This window comes from Neopelma chrysocephalum, unplaced genomic scaffold, assembly GCF_003984885.1.
Source record: "Neopelma chrysocephalum unplaced genomic scaffold, ASM398488v2 Primary Assembly neopelma1_185289, whole genome shotgun sequence".
In the NCBI taxonomy this organism is placed as follows: domain Eukaryota; kingdom Metazoa; phylum Chordata; class Aves; order Passeriformes; family Pipridae; genus Neopelma; species Neopelma chrysocephalum.
The window spans coordinates 1-12,988 of record NW_020938673.1 but is presented as its reverse complement, the minus strand read 5'-3'; the positions used below and the strand labels follow the sequence as shown (position 1 = coordinate 12,988).

At 70.2% G+C, this 12,988-nt stretch overlaps 1 protein-coding gene across 1 annotated transcript; it reads right to left on the bottom strand.

Moving 5' to 3' along the window:
- Window positions 1-430: 430 nt before the first annotated feature.
- Window positions 431-5,524, bottom strand: LOC113962823 (lysine-specific demethylase hairless-like). The gene is made up of 15 exons (XM_027673598.1): window positions 4,975-5,524; window positions 4,159-4,333; window positions 3,500-3,723; window positions 3,272-3,421; window positions 3,092-3,178; window positions 2,891-3,009; window positions 2,692-2,770; window positions 2,375-2,538; window positions 2,054-2,269; window positions 1,798-1,969; window positions 1,544-1,619; window positions 1,285-1,415; window positions 1,092-1,190; window positions 873-1,012; window positions 431-670 (listed from the first exon to the last, which is right to left on the bottom strand). Exons 1-15 carry the CDS (start codon window positions 5,522-5,524, stop codon window positions 431-433), a joined length of 2,622 nt encoding a protein of 873 aa, XP_027529399.1.
- Window positions 5,525-12,988: the final 7,464 nt, after the last annotated feature.

The window sequence follows — 12,988 nt, the reverse complement described above, 5'->3', positions numbered from 1 at the left end:
TCCTGGAGCAAAGCACCGAGCTGGAGGCGCCCGCTCCTGGCTCCCCGGGGGTCCAGGCCCACGTCCAGCCCCCATCCCAGACTTGTCAGAGCGTCCTTCCAGCGTTCCACGGGCTCACTTGCAGCCCCGCAGGACCCCCAGCGCCTCCCGCACGGCGGCGAAGATCATCCCATCCAGCTGCAGGGGGTGCAAAGAGGGGGAGTCAGCACCACTCACCCCCCACCGGGACCCCCCCACACACACACACCCACCCCCCAGACCACCCACCTGGGCGTGGAGCTGGCCCGTGGTCCCGGCGGGATCGGGGCCGAGCAGCCGGAGGCGGGCGGAGCTCTCCGGGGACAGGAACCGCTGCTCCACGCTGATGGTGCCCGTGAGAGTCTGCACCTACATCAGGGGGGCATCAGGGGCTTGCCCTGCCTTGGTTTCCTCATGGGGGGGTGGCACAGTTCCCCCCTGGAGGGGATTTGGGGCTGCCTACCTGGTGGGGAGCCCCCGCAGGGACCAGCACGGCGTCCCCCAGGCACTGGAGGAGGGTCCAGCCGCTCACCCCGCACTCCTCCCGCAGCCGCCTCCTCAGCGCCGCGTCCAAGTAACGCCCGGGGGGGTCCAGGGAGTGCCCGGGGGGCTCCCCCGTGGCCGCCCCCTCCTGCCCCGGCTCCTCGGATGCCTGTGGGGTGCCAGGGGTGAGCGGAGATGGAAGGGGGGGCCGGAGCGGGACAAGGGATGCTCCAGTGGCACCACAAGCCCCCATCTCGGGGTCTCCCTTCATCCCCCCGGCATCCCACCAGGGTCAGGGATGATCCAACAGCACCACCCAAGAGGGGGGTGGGCAACACGGGAGGGGGTGCCCTGGTTGCCCCAGGACTCGCCTTCCTCAGGAAATCCCGGATCCGGGCGGCGTCCTCGGCACGGAAGATGTGCCACAGTGCCCCGGGCCGGCCGCCGCTGTCCTTGAGCCGCTCCCTCAGCGCCGCATCCATGTCATCCGTGTCGCCGGGCAGGAGCACCTCTGCGGGCAGAGGGGGGGCTCAGGGAGGGCTCAGGGGGGAGGGGGCGGTGTGGGGGGACCTCCAGTGCTCCCCCCGTACCCCGCGGTGCCGCCGCGGCGTGAACCAGGATGTTGATGGAATCGGCTGCTTCCACCGCCAGGTTTTTGGTCCCGACGTTCCGGTCCCGCGGGCGCACACCTGGAAGTGGGAGCGGGGCGCTGGGTGAGCGTCGAGCATCCCCGTGGGAAGGGTGGGGCCCAGGTGCCCCCCAAAGCCCCCGTACCACGCTCACCATAGGCTGCACAGATGCGTGGGCGCAGCCAGCGCCGAGCCCGCTGGCCCCGCAGGTGGGTGGCCAGGTTGAGGCGGCCGCTGGCCCCGCAGTACTCGGGCAGGGGCAGGCTGGCACGCAGGTTGGTGGTCCTGTGGCACAGGGCGGGTGTTTGACACCGGGGCACCAAGGTACAGGCGAGGGCAGAGCCGCCCCGCTGCCCCCAGCACTGCCATGGGGAGGTCAGGGAGGGGGGAACCCACCCTCTGCCAACACTTACCGGCTCAGCTCCATGTCCCCAAAGCCACTCTCCAGCTTCAGCAAGTCCCCAGCGCCCTGTTCCCGCTCCAGGGATGCTGTGGGAGGGAGCCCGGCATCACGCACGGGGATGGAGGGAGGGGGGGCACAGCCTGGCTCCCCTCACACCTCGCCCCAAAATCACCCCGGGCACCCCACAGACTCATGGCCCCGGCTCCCCCCACACCTCACCCCAAAATCACCCTGGGCACCCCACAGACTCATGGCCCCGCTCACCCTCGCTGGCAGCGAAGCCATCCCAGAAGTCCCGGCTGCTCAGGCGGACGGGGCTCGCCGGCGCCCGCAGGTTCACTGCCTCCACCTCCTGCTCCCCCCGGGGTGGGCGGAATGACTCCGGCCCCCAGAGCCGCCCCTCCAGCCTCTTCTGCAGCCCTGAAACCAGCACGGGCTGCCAGGGCAGCCGGGGCTCAGCGGGGCTGGGGGGGGGTGGTCCCATGTGTCCCCAAACCCCCCCCAGGGATGGGGGGCTCACCTGGCCCTGCTGCCAGTGCTCCTGGAAGAGTTTGTAGTTGCTGGCATGGCCGGGGTCGTGCAGCCAGAGCAGCCCGCTGGGCTCCAGGACGCAGTGGGACACGGGGGGCTCGGGGGGGCTGGGCGGGCTCAGCTCGCCCCCCGCCTGCCTCTCCTGGATCTTCCTCTCCACCACGTGGGCGATGATGCTGTCCAGGATGCTGGTCAGGCGGTTGTCCTGGAAGGGGGGGGGATGCAATTGGAGAGCCCCTCAGTCCCCCCCGCCCACCCAAGGCGGGGTGGGCAGCACGGGAGGGGGTGCCCTGGTCGCCCCGGGACTCACGCTGGGCAGGGTGGGCACCACGGGGGCGAAGGCCATGCGCACCCCGTCCTGCCCCAGGCACAGCTTCACGGCGGTGGAGGCCAACAGGTCGCACAGGGTGGTGGTCTGCACGGCCCCCCGCGCCGGGGGCTGCCCCGGCGACGGCGGCCCCCCCTCGGGGCTCTCTGCTCGGGGGGGGAACACGGTCAGGGTCGCCCACGCCGCCCTCTGCATGTCAACCCCTTACCCAGCACCCCGAGAAGGGGAGGGGGTGCAGCATCCCTGACCCCCCCGGGGCGGGGCCGTGCCCACGGCGGGGGGGTCGCAGCCGGCCCTACCTTCCTTGATGGGCCGGGAGGTGTCGGCTTGGCCGTGGCTGGGGGGTGGCAGGGTGGGCACCGCAGCCCCCGGCGGCTCCTGAAACACCCGTGTGGGCATCGGGGGGGGAGCCACACCTCCCCCCTACACCCCCGTGCAGGGGTTGGGGTGCACCTGCACCCAATTTCCCCCCCCCTCCATCCACAGCTCCCCCCGTACCTGCCTGCCCGGGGGCTCGGCCGGGCTCTGCTCCGCAGCCCCTTCCCCGCAGGGACAGTGGGACTCGATGCCAAACTTGGCCCTGACCTCGTGCAGAAGCTTCCAGAGCCTGGTCAGGACTGGGGACAACGGGGACAGGGGTGTCAGCCCCCTCCCTACAGCGGGCATGGGGAGGGTCCCGGGGCTGGGGGACACACTCACCACAGGTGGGGACGAACTGCGTGGGGACCAGGGCTGTGACGGGGTGGTCTGGCCCGGGGGTGCACTCGGGCGGCTGTGCTGGACCCTCTGCGTCAGAGAGAGGGTGTGTTCGTCCCCACCGAGCCCCCCTGCCAAGGGCTGGCACCCCCTTTCCATCCACCCACCCCCGTTCCCACGTACCGGGGCCGTCGGCCTCCCTCCTGCCGCGGTGGCAGGCGGGGCACAGCTGGAAGCCACATCTGGCGCAGCTCCAGTGGGAGTTGAAGAAGCCGCGCTGGCAGGCGTCGCAGAGCTGGGGGGCTCCTTCCCCCCGTCTCCAGGCCGTCACCCCTGGGGGGAAGCACAGCCTCAGCCTCCCCAGTGTCCCCCAGTGCCCCCCAGTGTCCCCCCATCCCAGTCCCCCCTTACCCTCGGGCCCGCCGGGGGCTCCCGGCCACGTGTCCCTGTCCCTGCGGACGGCGTCGCAGAAGGGGTCCCCCAGGACCCCCAGGAGGTACTTGGCCAGGCAGAGGCTGCTCCCCACACTCCTGCCCCCCGGCTCGGGGCTGGGTTCCTCCGGCAGCTCCCCCTCGGCCTCCCCCAGGGTGCAGAGGCCATCGATGCTCAGCTCCCCGTCGTCCCCCAGGGCGAACCTGCAGGGAGAAGGGGCGGGAGAGGGGCTCAGAAACGGGGTGATGAGACGGGAGGTTGAAAAATCGGGGTGATGGGAGAGGGCCCTCAAAGGTGGGAGGGGATTCTCTGAAGTGGGGTGACAGGAGAGGACAGTGTGAAGAGGTGAGAGGGGACGGTGTAAAGTGGGGACGCTCTGAAATAGGGTGATGGGAGAGGGTGTTCTGGAGTGAGGCGACGAGACAGGACACTCTCAAGTGATGGGAATGATGGGGAGAGTGTCCCAAAGTGGGGTGGCAGGAGAGGTGGCTGCTAAGAGGGGTGAAGGGAGGGGATGCTCCAAAGAGGAGACGTTAAAAAGCGGGATAACGGAAGGGGGATGCTCCGAAATGGGGTGATGGGAGGGGATGCTCCATGAACCCCTCACCCCGTGAGCTCCCCAGGAGCCCCGGGCTCACCTGCGGAAGTGCAGCAGCCTGCAGGTGCTCTCGGGGGGCTCCTCCTCCTCCTCCTCCTCTCCCTGGGGGTCCCCCGTGGCCCGGGGGGCACAGGCACAGCAGCGGGGGATGCCCTGGGGCAGCGCAGTGCAGGGCAGGCTCTGCAGGCACCACGGCTCCTGCCGGCTCAGCGGCTCTGGGGGGACACGGGGAGTGCTTGGGGACACCGTGGAGCCCCATCCACACCAGCCAAGGGGGACTGGGAGAGTCCAAGGCCAGGTTGGACGGGGCTTGGGGCACCCTGGTCTGGTGGAAGGTGTCCCTGCCCATGGCAAGGGGTTGGAACAAGATGGTCTTTAAGGTCCCTTCCAACCCAAGCTGCTCCAGGATTGTGGGACTCTGTGACTGTCACGCTGTGGCGGGGGCTGGAAACTGGGCCACAAAGTAGGGCTGGAAAGTAGGGCTGGAGCTCTGCAGAGGTCAGGGCTGAGATGCCAACTCCTCCCCGGGGAGTCACTGACCCAGTGACGGTACTTCCACCCCCTGGGCATCCCACCCGAGGGTGCCACGCTGCCCCAAAAGAACATTTCCACCCCCCCGGCATCCCACCCGAGGGTGCCACGCTGCCCCAAAGGAGCGTTTCCATCCATTCCAGCCCTGGGAATCACTGCCAGCCTCAAGCCATGCCAGGGAAAGCCCCAGCACAGCAGCCTTCCTGGCCCTCACGTGTTCCCAGCTCGTGTTGTGGGCGCCGGGAGCGGGGATGCAAAGTTCCCTTTGGGATTGGGTGATGCCACCGCCCTCTCACCAGCCCCACCGGGCACCCTCCTTCCTTACCTCCCTCTCCCAGCTCCATCCTCCTCTCCTCGGGGTCCCCTCGGCTCTCTGTGCCCTCCCCAGGGCACACGGTGGCCTTCGTGCCCCTCTTGGCCGCCCCGGCGCCCTCGCTGGCAGCGCGGGGTCCCTCGGCGGTGCCATGGGGGCGTTTGGCCGAGCGTTTGCCCTCCCCGGGGGGCTCGGGACCCCCGTCCCGCCGGGCAGCCTTGAGGCGAGGCAGCGACTGCTCCGAGTGCCGCGTCAGCCACGTCTTCTTCAGCTTGGTGTGGTTGCTGGGGGGGCACGGGAAACGCCCCCCGGGCATGCCCAGCGCGGGCTCGAAGGGGTTGGGCACCCTGCAGCCCACCCCCGGGCACCCATCGCAGCCCGGGGTGGGGCAGAGACAGGCTGGGGGGGGCTCCGGCTTGGCGAGAGCCGGTGGGTAGTGCCCGTCCGTGAGCAGAGGCGACGGGTCGGGCTCCCTGGATCCCGGCGGCGAGCCGGGCTGGAGGCTTTGGTACCCCAGGCGCTCATCTTTGGGCTCCGAGGGCCGCCCCGGCCCCGTTTCCATGGAAAAATCGGCGCCGTGGGACCGTGCGCCCACCCAGGGACCCCCGCAGCCCCCCGCGCCGGGCTGCAGGAGGAAGAGGGGGTGGCTGGCGCTGGGGGGAGGCGTGTGGGCGTGGGGAGGGGGCACCGCCGAGCTGCCCCCGGCCCGGCCATCCCTCCACGGGGCTCCCGGCGGCTCCGGCCCCGCCGGCTCCCCTTCCCCGTCTCTGTCCTGCCCTGCCTGGCCCTTGCCCAGCAGCTGCTGCGGCGCCGCGTGGTCCTTGGCGGGGGGGTGGAAACCGGGTTCTTTCTTCGGGTAAAACTCCTGCAAAGGGAGCAGAGGGGGGTTTGGTGTCACCCCCCGGCTGTGGGTCCCTGTCGCTGCCTGTCACCCGCGTCGCTGCGGGGCGGGGGGTGATGGGGAACATCCCGTGGCCCTGCCTCAGTTTGGGGGGTGATGGGGGTGCCTGTGTGTTCTCCCCCCGCCCCCCGTGGCTGCGTGGGAAAGGAATGGGGAGCCGCAGCGGCACGGGGTGCGACGGGCGCACCCAGGGCTGGCAGCGCTGCCTCCCGCCGCCCCCGCCGGCTCCTGCCGCCGTGACTCAGCCCCGGGGGTGGCATCACCCGCGGGGACACCGCGGAGCAGAGCAGCATCACCCCCCCCAGGGGCGTGTCACCCCGTCGCTCGGGGGGGGTTGGGACCCCCCTGACGAGCTGTAGGACAAAGGGGGGGGGCTGCCTTGCCCTCGGGGGGGGGACTGCCCGGCCCTGCCCTGTGTGCGGGTGCCAGCGCGGCCCTTTCGCAACGCTCCGCTCCCGGCCGGGTTCAGGCGAGGCTGGAGCCCGCTGCCACCCGGGGGACCCCCGACCATCCCCGCTCTCCGGGGCGTCCTACCTTGTTCCCTGAGCTGGAGCAGTCGTCGAAGGGGGTCAGGGCCGCCTTGCACCTCGGCGGGACCCCCAGGTAGAGGGGCTGTCCCCAGGCGGGCGCGTAGGAGCCCAGGCGCCAGTCCAGGCCGGCGAACCGCCCGTCCCCCATCGCCCCCGGCGCCTCCGCCCCCGCGCCGCCGAACGGGGGGTCGGCCGGGGGTCCGGCGGGCAGCAGCGAGGACAGGAGGAAGGGGCTGTGCTTGGCCTCCACGAGGAAGGGGCAGTGGCGGAAAGCCGGGGGGTCTCCGGCCGCGTCCCCCGCGGCCGTTCGGGGCTTGCCGGCGGCGCCGGGGCGCTGAGGGTCCAGCCCCGGCACGGGCAGAGGGTAGCGGTGGTACGCGTGGCTGTAGAGGGCCAGGGGGGCCAGCACGGCCTCGGCCCACCGCGGCCCGGGGTGGTCCTTGCAGGGCTCCCCCCAGCCCGCCTTGGGCTGCCCGTTCCTGGGGGGCAGCAGCGGGGGCAGCTCGGCCCCGTCCTTGGGGCGGCACAGGGCGTCCCGCAGGCACGGCGGGGCCGGGGGGTAGGGACAGCCCAGCCGGCCCCCGGCGAGCTCCCGGACGGGTCCCAAACATCCCTCGGAGCCCCTCCAGGGACACCCCTTCTCCATCCCGTAGCTCAGCTTGCCGGGCTCCGCGTAGCCCGGGAGTCCCAGCTCGGCGGCAGCGCTTCGGGATAAGACCATCCCGCTGCTCTCCATCCCCCGGGAGTCCTGCGCTGCGTCCGGGGCTCTCCTCCACCGCGGCGGGGTCTCCCCCATCCTCGCGTCGCTGGCCATGCTGCTCCCACGCTCATGTGGTGCTCAGCGCCGTCCCGGGCTGGCCGGACCCTGCGGGCAGGGAGAGGGGCATCAGCGGGGCACCGCACCGAGCCCTGCCCGGGCAGCGCCGCGGGGAAACCGAGGCACTGGGGATGGCTGGGGGTGTCGCTGGGGGGGCTGCTTTCAACCCCCCGGCTCCCCCGCGCCCTGTTAGACGGGAATCTCCCCGGCATGGCGAACGGGGGGATCCCTGGCTCCCGCGTGCCCCGCGGCATCCGTCGGGAAGCACGACCCGGGAGGGGAGGGCACATGTCTGGAGAGTGTGTATTCGCCGTCCCGCCCGGTCCCTCCTGCGCCCATCCCGGCGGGGCTGGCGGCCGGGACGTTCCTCGCGCCCACCCGTCCCTCCGCACCCAGCCTGGCCCCGCGCCCGGCCGCTGGCACCCAGCGTGGGGAGGCCGTGCCCCGCGCAGGTATTTGCCTCCGGCCAGGGCTGGGCTGCGCTTCCCAGGAGGGCTTCCAGAGAGGGGGGAGCTCCCCGCTCCCAGGGGCCCCTCCTGGGAGAAATGCCTGGGGAGATTTTGCTGGATTAGCCCTCCTCCGGGACCCGGGCCACACGCAGGCGCGGGGTGCAGAGCCAGAGCTCGCCGAGCCGGCGGTGGCATCCCTTCCCCCTGTCCCCCTGTCTCCCTGTCCCCCTCCCTGCCCGGCAGCCGGGACACCCAAGGGGGAACGGCACGAGGTCACCCAGCTCCCAGTCCCACACACGGAGCCGCCCCGATGGCCGGGATGGGGACAGGAGTGGGATGAGGGCAGGAACAAGGTGGGGACAGGAGCAGGGTGGGGACAGAAGTTTGTGTCCCCAGAGCCGCCTGTCCCCGTCACATCCTCTGCCAAGGGAGGGCAAAGTCCCCATTCCCACACTGCTGGGGAAGCATCCCGGAGTGCCCTGTCCAAGCCGGGGCACCCTGGGCCACAGGGACAGCCTGGGGACACCCACCCTGGACACCCAACCAGGCTCTCCCATCCAGCCCCGCTCCAGGACTCTGCTCCCAGCCTTGCCCCCGGTGCCCCAAGGCTGTCCCACCACAGGCCACCCCTGGGGTCCCCCCAGCTCCCCCGGGATCCCCAGGGTGACGTTGTCCCCTGTCCTTCATCCCATCGGGAGCACAAGGAGCCCGTCCCACAGCTCGGCGAGCATCCCCTCCACCCCACAGCTACCTGGAGGGTCCATCAGGGACCCCACGGCCGAGGACGAGCGGGTGTCTCCGCCGGTGACACCAAATCCCAGAGAGGCAAGGCCGGGAGGGTGGGAGCACCTAAACCCACAGGCTGAAGGGGTCCGGCTCCGGGATCTGGAGGAGGCAGAAAGCTGCCTGGGCAGCCCTGGGGATGTTCTTCTCCGAATGCTGGAGCTGGAGTTTTTGATCCATTGGCTTGGGGGGCTCCGTGCTCCTCCTGCCTATTGTCCTACGAGCTGGGGGTCCCGCTGGGCTGGGATTCAGGGAGAGGGGTATCCAGGGAGCGGCACGAGTGGGACCTTCCCCCGGCTCTAGGCAGCCCTTAGCATGACAGCAGGACGAGGCAGTGGCTCCGCTCCCCGCGATCCGCAGCCTCCGCCGGCTCCGGCAGCGACTGGGCGGGTGGGAGGGAGGGATGCTGGGGCTGCTGACGCCCGGGAACCGGGAATCAGCGTGGTGCCGGTGGTGCCGCCCAGCCCCGGGGGCACCGGCGGCGGTGCCAAGGCAGGGCAGGTGTGCTCTGCCCCGTGCGGGTGAAGAAAGCGCCCTTTGTTCGGCGGTGCCGCCCCGTCACCGCTGAAAGGCTCCAGCCGCCCCGCTCCGGGCCAAACTGGAATGGGAGAAACACCGGGATGGGCCAAACTCCCCCTGTCCTGGTGCTGGGTGGGACTGGTGGTGGCGTGTCCGGCATGGAGCGTGTGGCCACCCCATGGGATGTGAACCCCTGGGACCCCCAACCCCTGTGTCCTTGCCCAAATGGTGGAGATCTGGCCTCAAGCAGTGCTGCCACCTTCATCCAGAGCCTTGTCCATCCCTGCTCCGGCTGCCTGGGATGAAGGCAGAGCTCCTCTGCCTCTCTCCAGACCCCCAGGTGGGAAGAGCAGGATGTGCTCCAAGAGGTGCAGAGGGGGCTTTGTGGAGCACCAGGATGCTGTGGCAGCATCCCTGTGGTGCCACCCTGCCGAGGGATGAGGAAGGAGTAGCCAGGGGGCCACTCACCCCCTACCCTGCAGCCCACCAGGATCACACCTATCCCTGCAGCCCACCAGGATCATGCCCATCCCAGCCATGCCCTGCAGCCCACCAGGATCACACCTATCCCTTCAGCCCACCGGGATCACACCCATCCCAGCCATACCCTGGCAAGAATCAGCACCCTGTGAGTGCTCTCTGCACCATTCCCAGCACTGGGACCCCCCAGCACCGAGACACCCTGACCCCAAACCCCCCAGCTCCCACAGCCCACTCCTTCTGAGCGACGCTCCGGCCCTGGAGAGGGGGGAGCGGGTCCAGGGGGCTCCCCCGGGTGGACCCCCCGTTCCTGGGCTCCCGCTGAGGTGGTGCTGATGGCAGCAGTGCCGTGCAGGTTTATGTAACGTGCGTGTGTCCCGGGGACACGCACTCCTTACATAAACTGCATCCCTGGAATGGTCGGGCATGGCTCGGCACGGGGGGCTGGCGGGCTGGGGGCGCAGGGGGTGGGGTAAGGGCAGGCCAAGGCCCAAGGGAGCCCGGCAGAGTGAGGAACAGCAGAGCACAGGCGGCCTCCCGGCTCAGCAGCAGCTTCCTTGCGGTCCGGCCCCGCTGGGAGCCGGGGTTAACCCTTGCTGGACGTGGCTTGGGGCACCGGGTGCCACCGGGGTTATTTGGCCGTGCCAGCGGGCATTTGGGTGGCCCCATCCCACCACCAGCACGGGTGAACCCACAGCGGGACCCCCTGGAGCCCTGCTTGCCGTGGAGGGGAGGGTTTGGGGGTGCCGCTCGCTGCACCCACTGGGTGCCAGGGAACAGGGAGGGGACCCAGACAGGGCTCGGGGCAAGGGAGAGCCCGCGCCTGCCTGCGATGAGAAGGTGCTGAAAGACAAACTCTTCCCATTCCCTCCCTGCGCTCCTCGGGAATGATGGATCCGGAAGGGCTGGGAGGGGGGAGCTGGCAGGCGGGAGGGGCTCCGGGAGGGGTCGGCAGCACCCCGGTGTGGCCGAGTGGGTCTCGGGGGGGCCGTTGGGATGTTGGGAATGTTGTGAGGGAGGGGCCAGGTGGGGAGAGGACTGGACGCACCACCCCAAAACTGGGGAGCCCCACAGGGCAAAGAGCAAAGGGAGCTGGTGGGGGGAGACGGGGGGATGCTGGAGGGACAGCAGGGAATTTCCCACTATGCACTGGGGCAGCATCCCCAGGCTCTGTCCCCTCCCCATGCCTTGCTGCTTTCAGCATGCCAGGGAGCCCAAGGCCCTGGTGAAGCCTCCTGGGAGCCAGCACAGCCCCCACGGGGTAGCCACACTGTGGGCAGCTCTGTTGGGGCTCAGCCACTGCCCCCCCATCCCAGGAGCAGGATCCCTGCCTGCCTCCCACACCCACAACCTCTGGCTGGTCCCTGCACTCCCTGCCTGTCCCAGCACGGCCCTCAGAGGGTCCCCTGGGGTGATCTGGGGCTTGAGTTTTGCCAGCTCAGGCTTTGCTGGGGGATAACTCCCCCCCACCCTCCACCCCGGGGAGGTTCTGCCATGGTGGCTTGGCACAGAGCTCCAAAATCCCCTGGTTTTCCCTTAAATCAGAGGGACGTCAACACCTCTGAGCCGAGCGCTGGCTGGAGCGACGCCACGGGAGGCCGGAAACACCCGAATTAGAACCCTTGGCACCCCTGCCCTGCTCCGGGCTGGAGCACGGGGGAGACACTGGGAGGATGTGGGACAGAGGGACGCTGTCCCCACGCTGTCCCCTTGGGATCATGGGGGGGATGCGTGGCCGTGTGAAGCAGTGGGTTCCCGGGATGCTCCAGCGCTGGGCAGGGGATGGATGGGGGTCCTGGTACCCAACAGCCCCTCTCTGCTGATGCTCCAGCAGCCCAGGATCCTGCCAGCCCTATCCCGGTGCCCACAGCAGCTGCCTGGGCCAGAGCTCCTCTGGGCCCCCCGGGGGAAGGGCTCTGAACCCCCAGACCCGCAGGGAAGAACCCCCAGACCTCTGGCTGGGGAAGAACCCGAAATCCAGCTTTTTCCTCAGGCAAAATGGACCCTCCTTCTGGCTTGCCCGGAGTTCACTCCGCACACACAGAGCCCTAGCCCTTCCTCCTCCTCCTCCTCCTCCTTCCTCCTCCTCCTCCCAGCCCCGGCGCTGAGCCCGGCACGCACCTACCTGCCTCCACCGCGGCCGGCGCAGGTGAGGAAGCTGAGGGCGCAGGCAGAGGAAGCAGCCCCGATCCCCCCCACCCCGTGCCCAGCACCGGACGCGATGGCCGCGAGAGCTTTTGTTAATCTGCACCCGGCGCTTAAATTAAAAAAAAAAAAAAAAGAAGAAAAAAAAGGAAAAAAAAGGAAAAAAAAAGAAAAAAAAGAACCACGTCAAACCTTCAGGAGTCTGGAGGCTGCGGCGGAGCGGAGGGCACGGGAGGACACTCACTCCCACACGAGCAGCTTTCTGGGAATTAGGGCCACAGCCCAACTGCTCTGGCAGCCCGCGCTCCCCTCCAGCCCTGGCTGCCGGTACGGCGGGGCCTGGGCAGCCTCCCCGGTCCCGGTCCCGGTCCCGGATCAGCCTCACCGGCCCCGCACGGCCCCGCCGCCGCAGGGTCGGACGCGTCTCCCGCCCCTAATCTCCCGCTTTTCCCCAGGGAGGTGAGTAAGCATCGCTAATCCCGCTCGCTTCGCTGCTGGGCACAGACGAGCCGCTCCCCCCCCCCCCCCCCGGGCCGGGGGGCCGCACCCCGGCCCCCCCCGCCCTCCCCGCCCCAGGTCGCCCCCTTCCCCCGCGGGTGAAGGTTGGGATGCAGCGAGGAAGGAGATGGAGCAGCTCCTCCCCGTCGCAGGGGACCCGCGGGGATGATGCCGCAGCCACCCACCTTTGCCGGTGCCCCCCATGCCCGTGTGCCGACGCGGGGGCGCCGGAGGGGACGCAGGACCCGGCGGCGGCGACGGCGGCGGATGCTGCTGGATTCTGCCTTCCCCGCATCCCTTCCTTCCCACCCCCGGGGGGGGGCAAGGCGGGACGAGCCGCCCCGGCCGCCCCCCCGGCGGGGGCCCCGGGCCCCGCCCGCGCCCCCCCCCCCCCCCCCCCCCCCCCCCCACGTGCCCGGGACTCCTGTTTACCCAGCGCCAGGAACCAGCTTCAAATACCTTGATGTAATTAAAAGCTCACCCCGGGGCCAAGGGCTTAGGACGGCAGCCAGGGACACGGGCAGCCCGCTGCCACCTGCGTGCGGCACAGGCAGGGCTGGCAGCTGCCCGCGCTCCTGGCAGCACGTACCTGGCAGCAGCCGGGGGCTCCTGCCCTCGGCCCGGGCCCCTCTGGTGGCCCCGGCTCTGGCGACGGGCAGGTGATGAGGTGGCACCGCTCCTGGTGCAGGGAAAGGAGAGCCAGGAGTGCTGGGCAGGCTGGCAAAGCTGGGCCTCGGTTTCCCTCGGTGCCCTGGGATGCTGTGCCTCAGTTTTCCCTGGTTCCCGGTGATGCTGTGCTTCAGTTTTCCCTGGTTCCTGGTGATTCCGTGCCTCAGTTTCCCTCAGAGCCTGGGATGCTGTGCCTCAGTTTTCCCTGGTTCCTGGTGATTCTGTGCCTCAGTTT

Bases quoted from the DNA above. Each gene is read 5' to 3' on its own strand.
- LOC113962823 (XM_027673598.1), bottom strand. From the start codon at position 5,524: ATGGAAACGGGGCCGGGGCGGCCCTCGGAGCCCAAAGATGAGCGCCTG. The intron at 1,013-1,091 runs GTACGGGGGGAG...CTCTGCCCGCAG, and splicing joins CGCCGCGGCGGCACCGCGGG to AGGTGCTCCTGCCCGGCGAC. The intron at 671-872 runs GCGAGTCCTGGG...GGCACCCCACAG, and splicing joins TCCGGGATTTCCTGAGGAAG to GCATCCGAGGAGCCGGGGCA.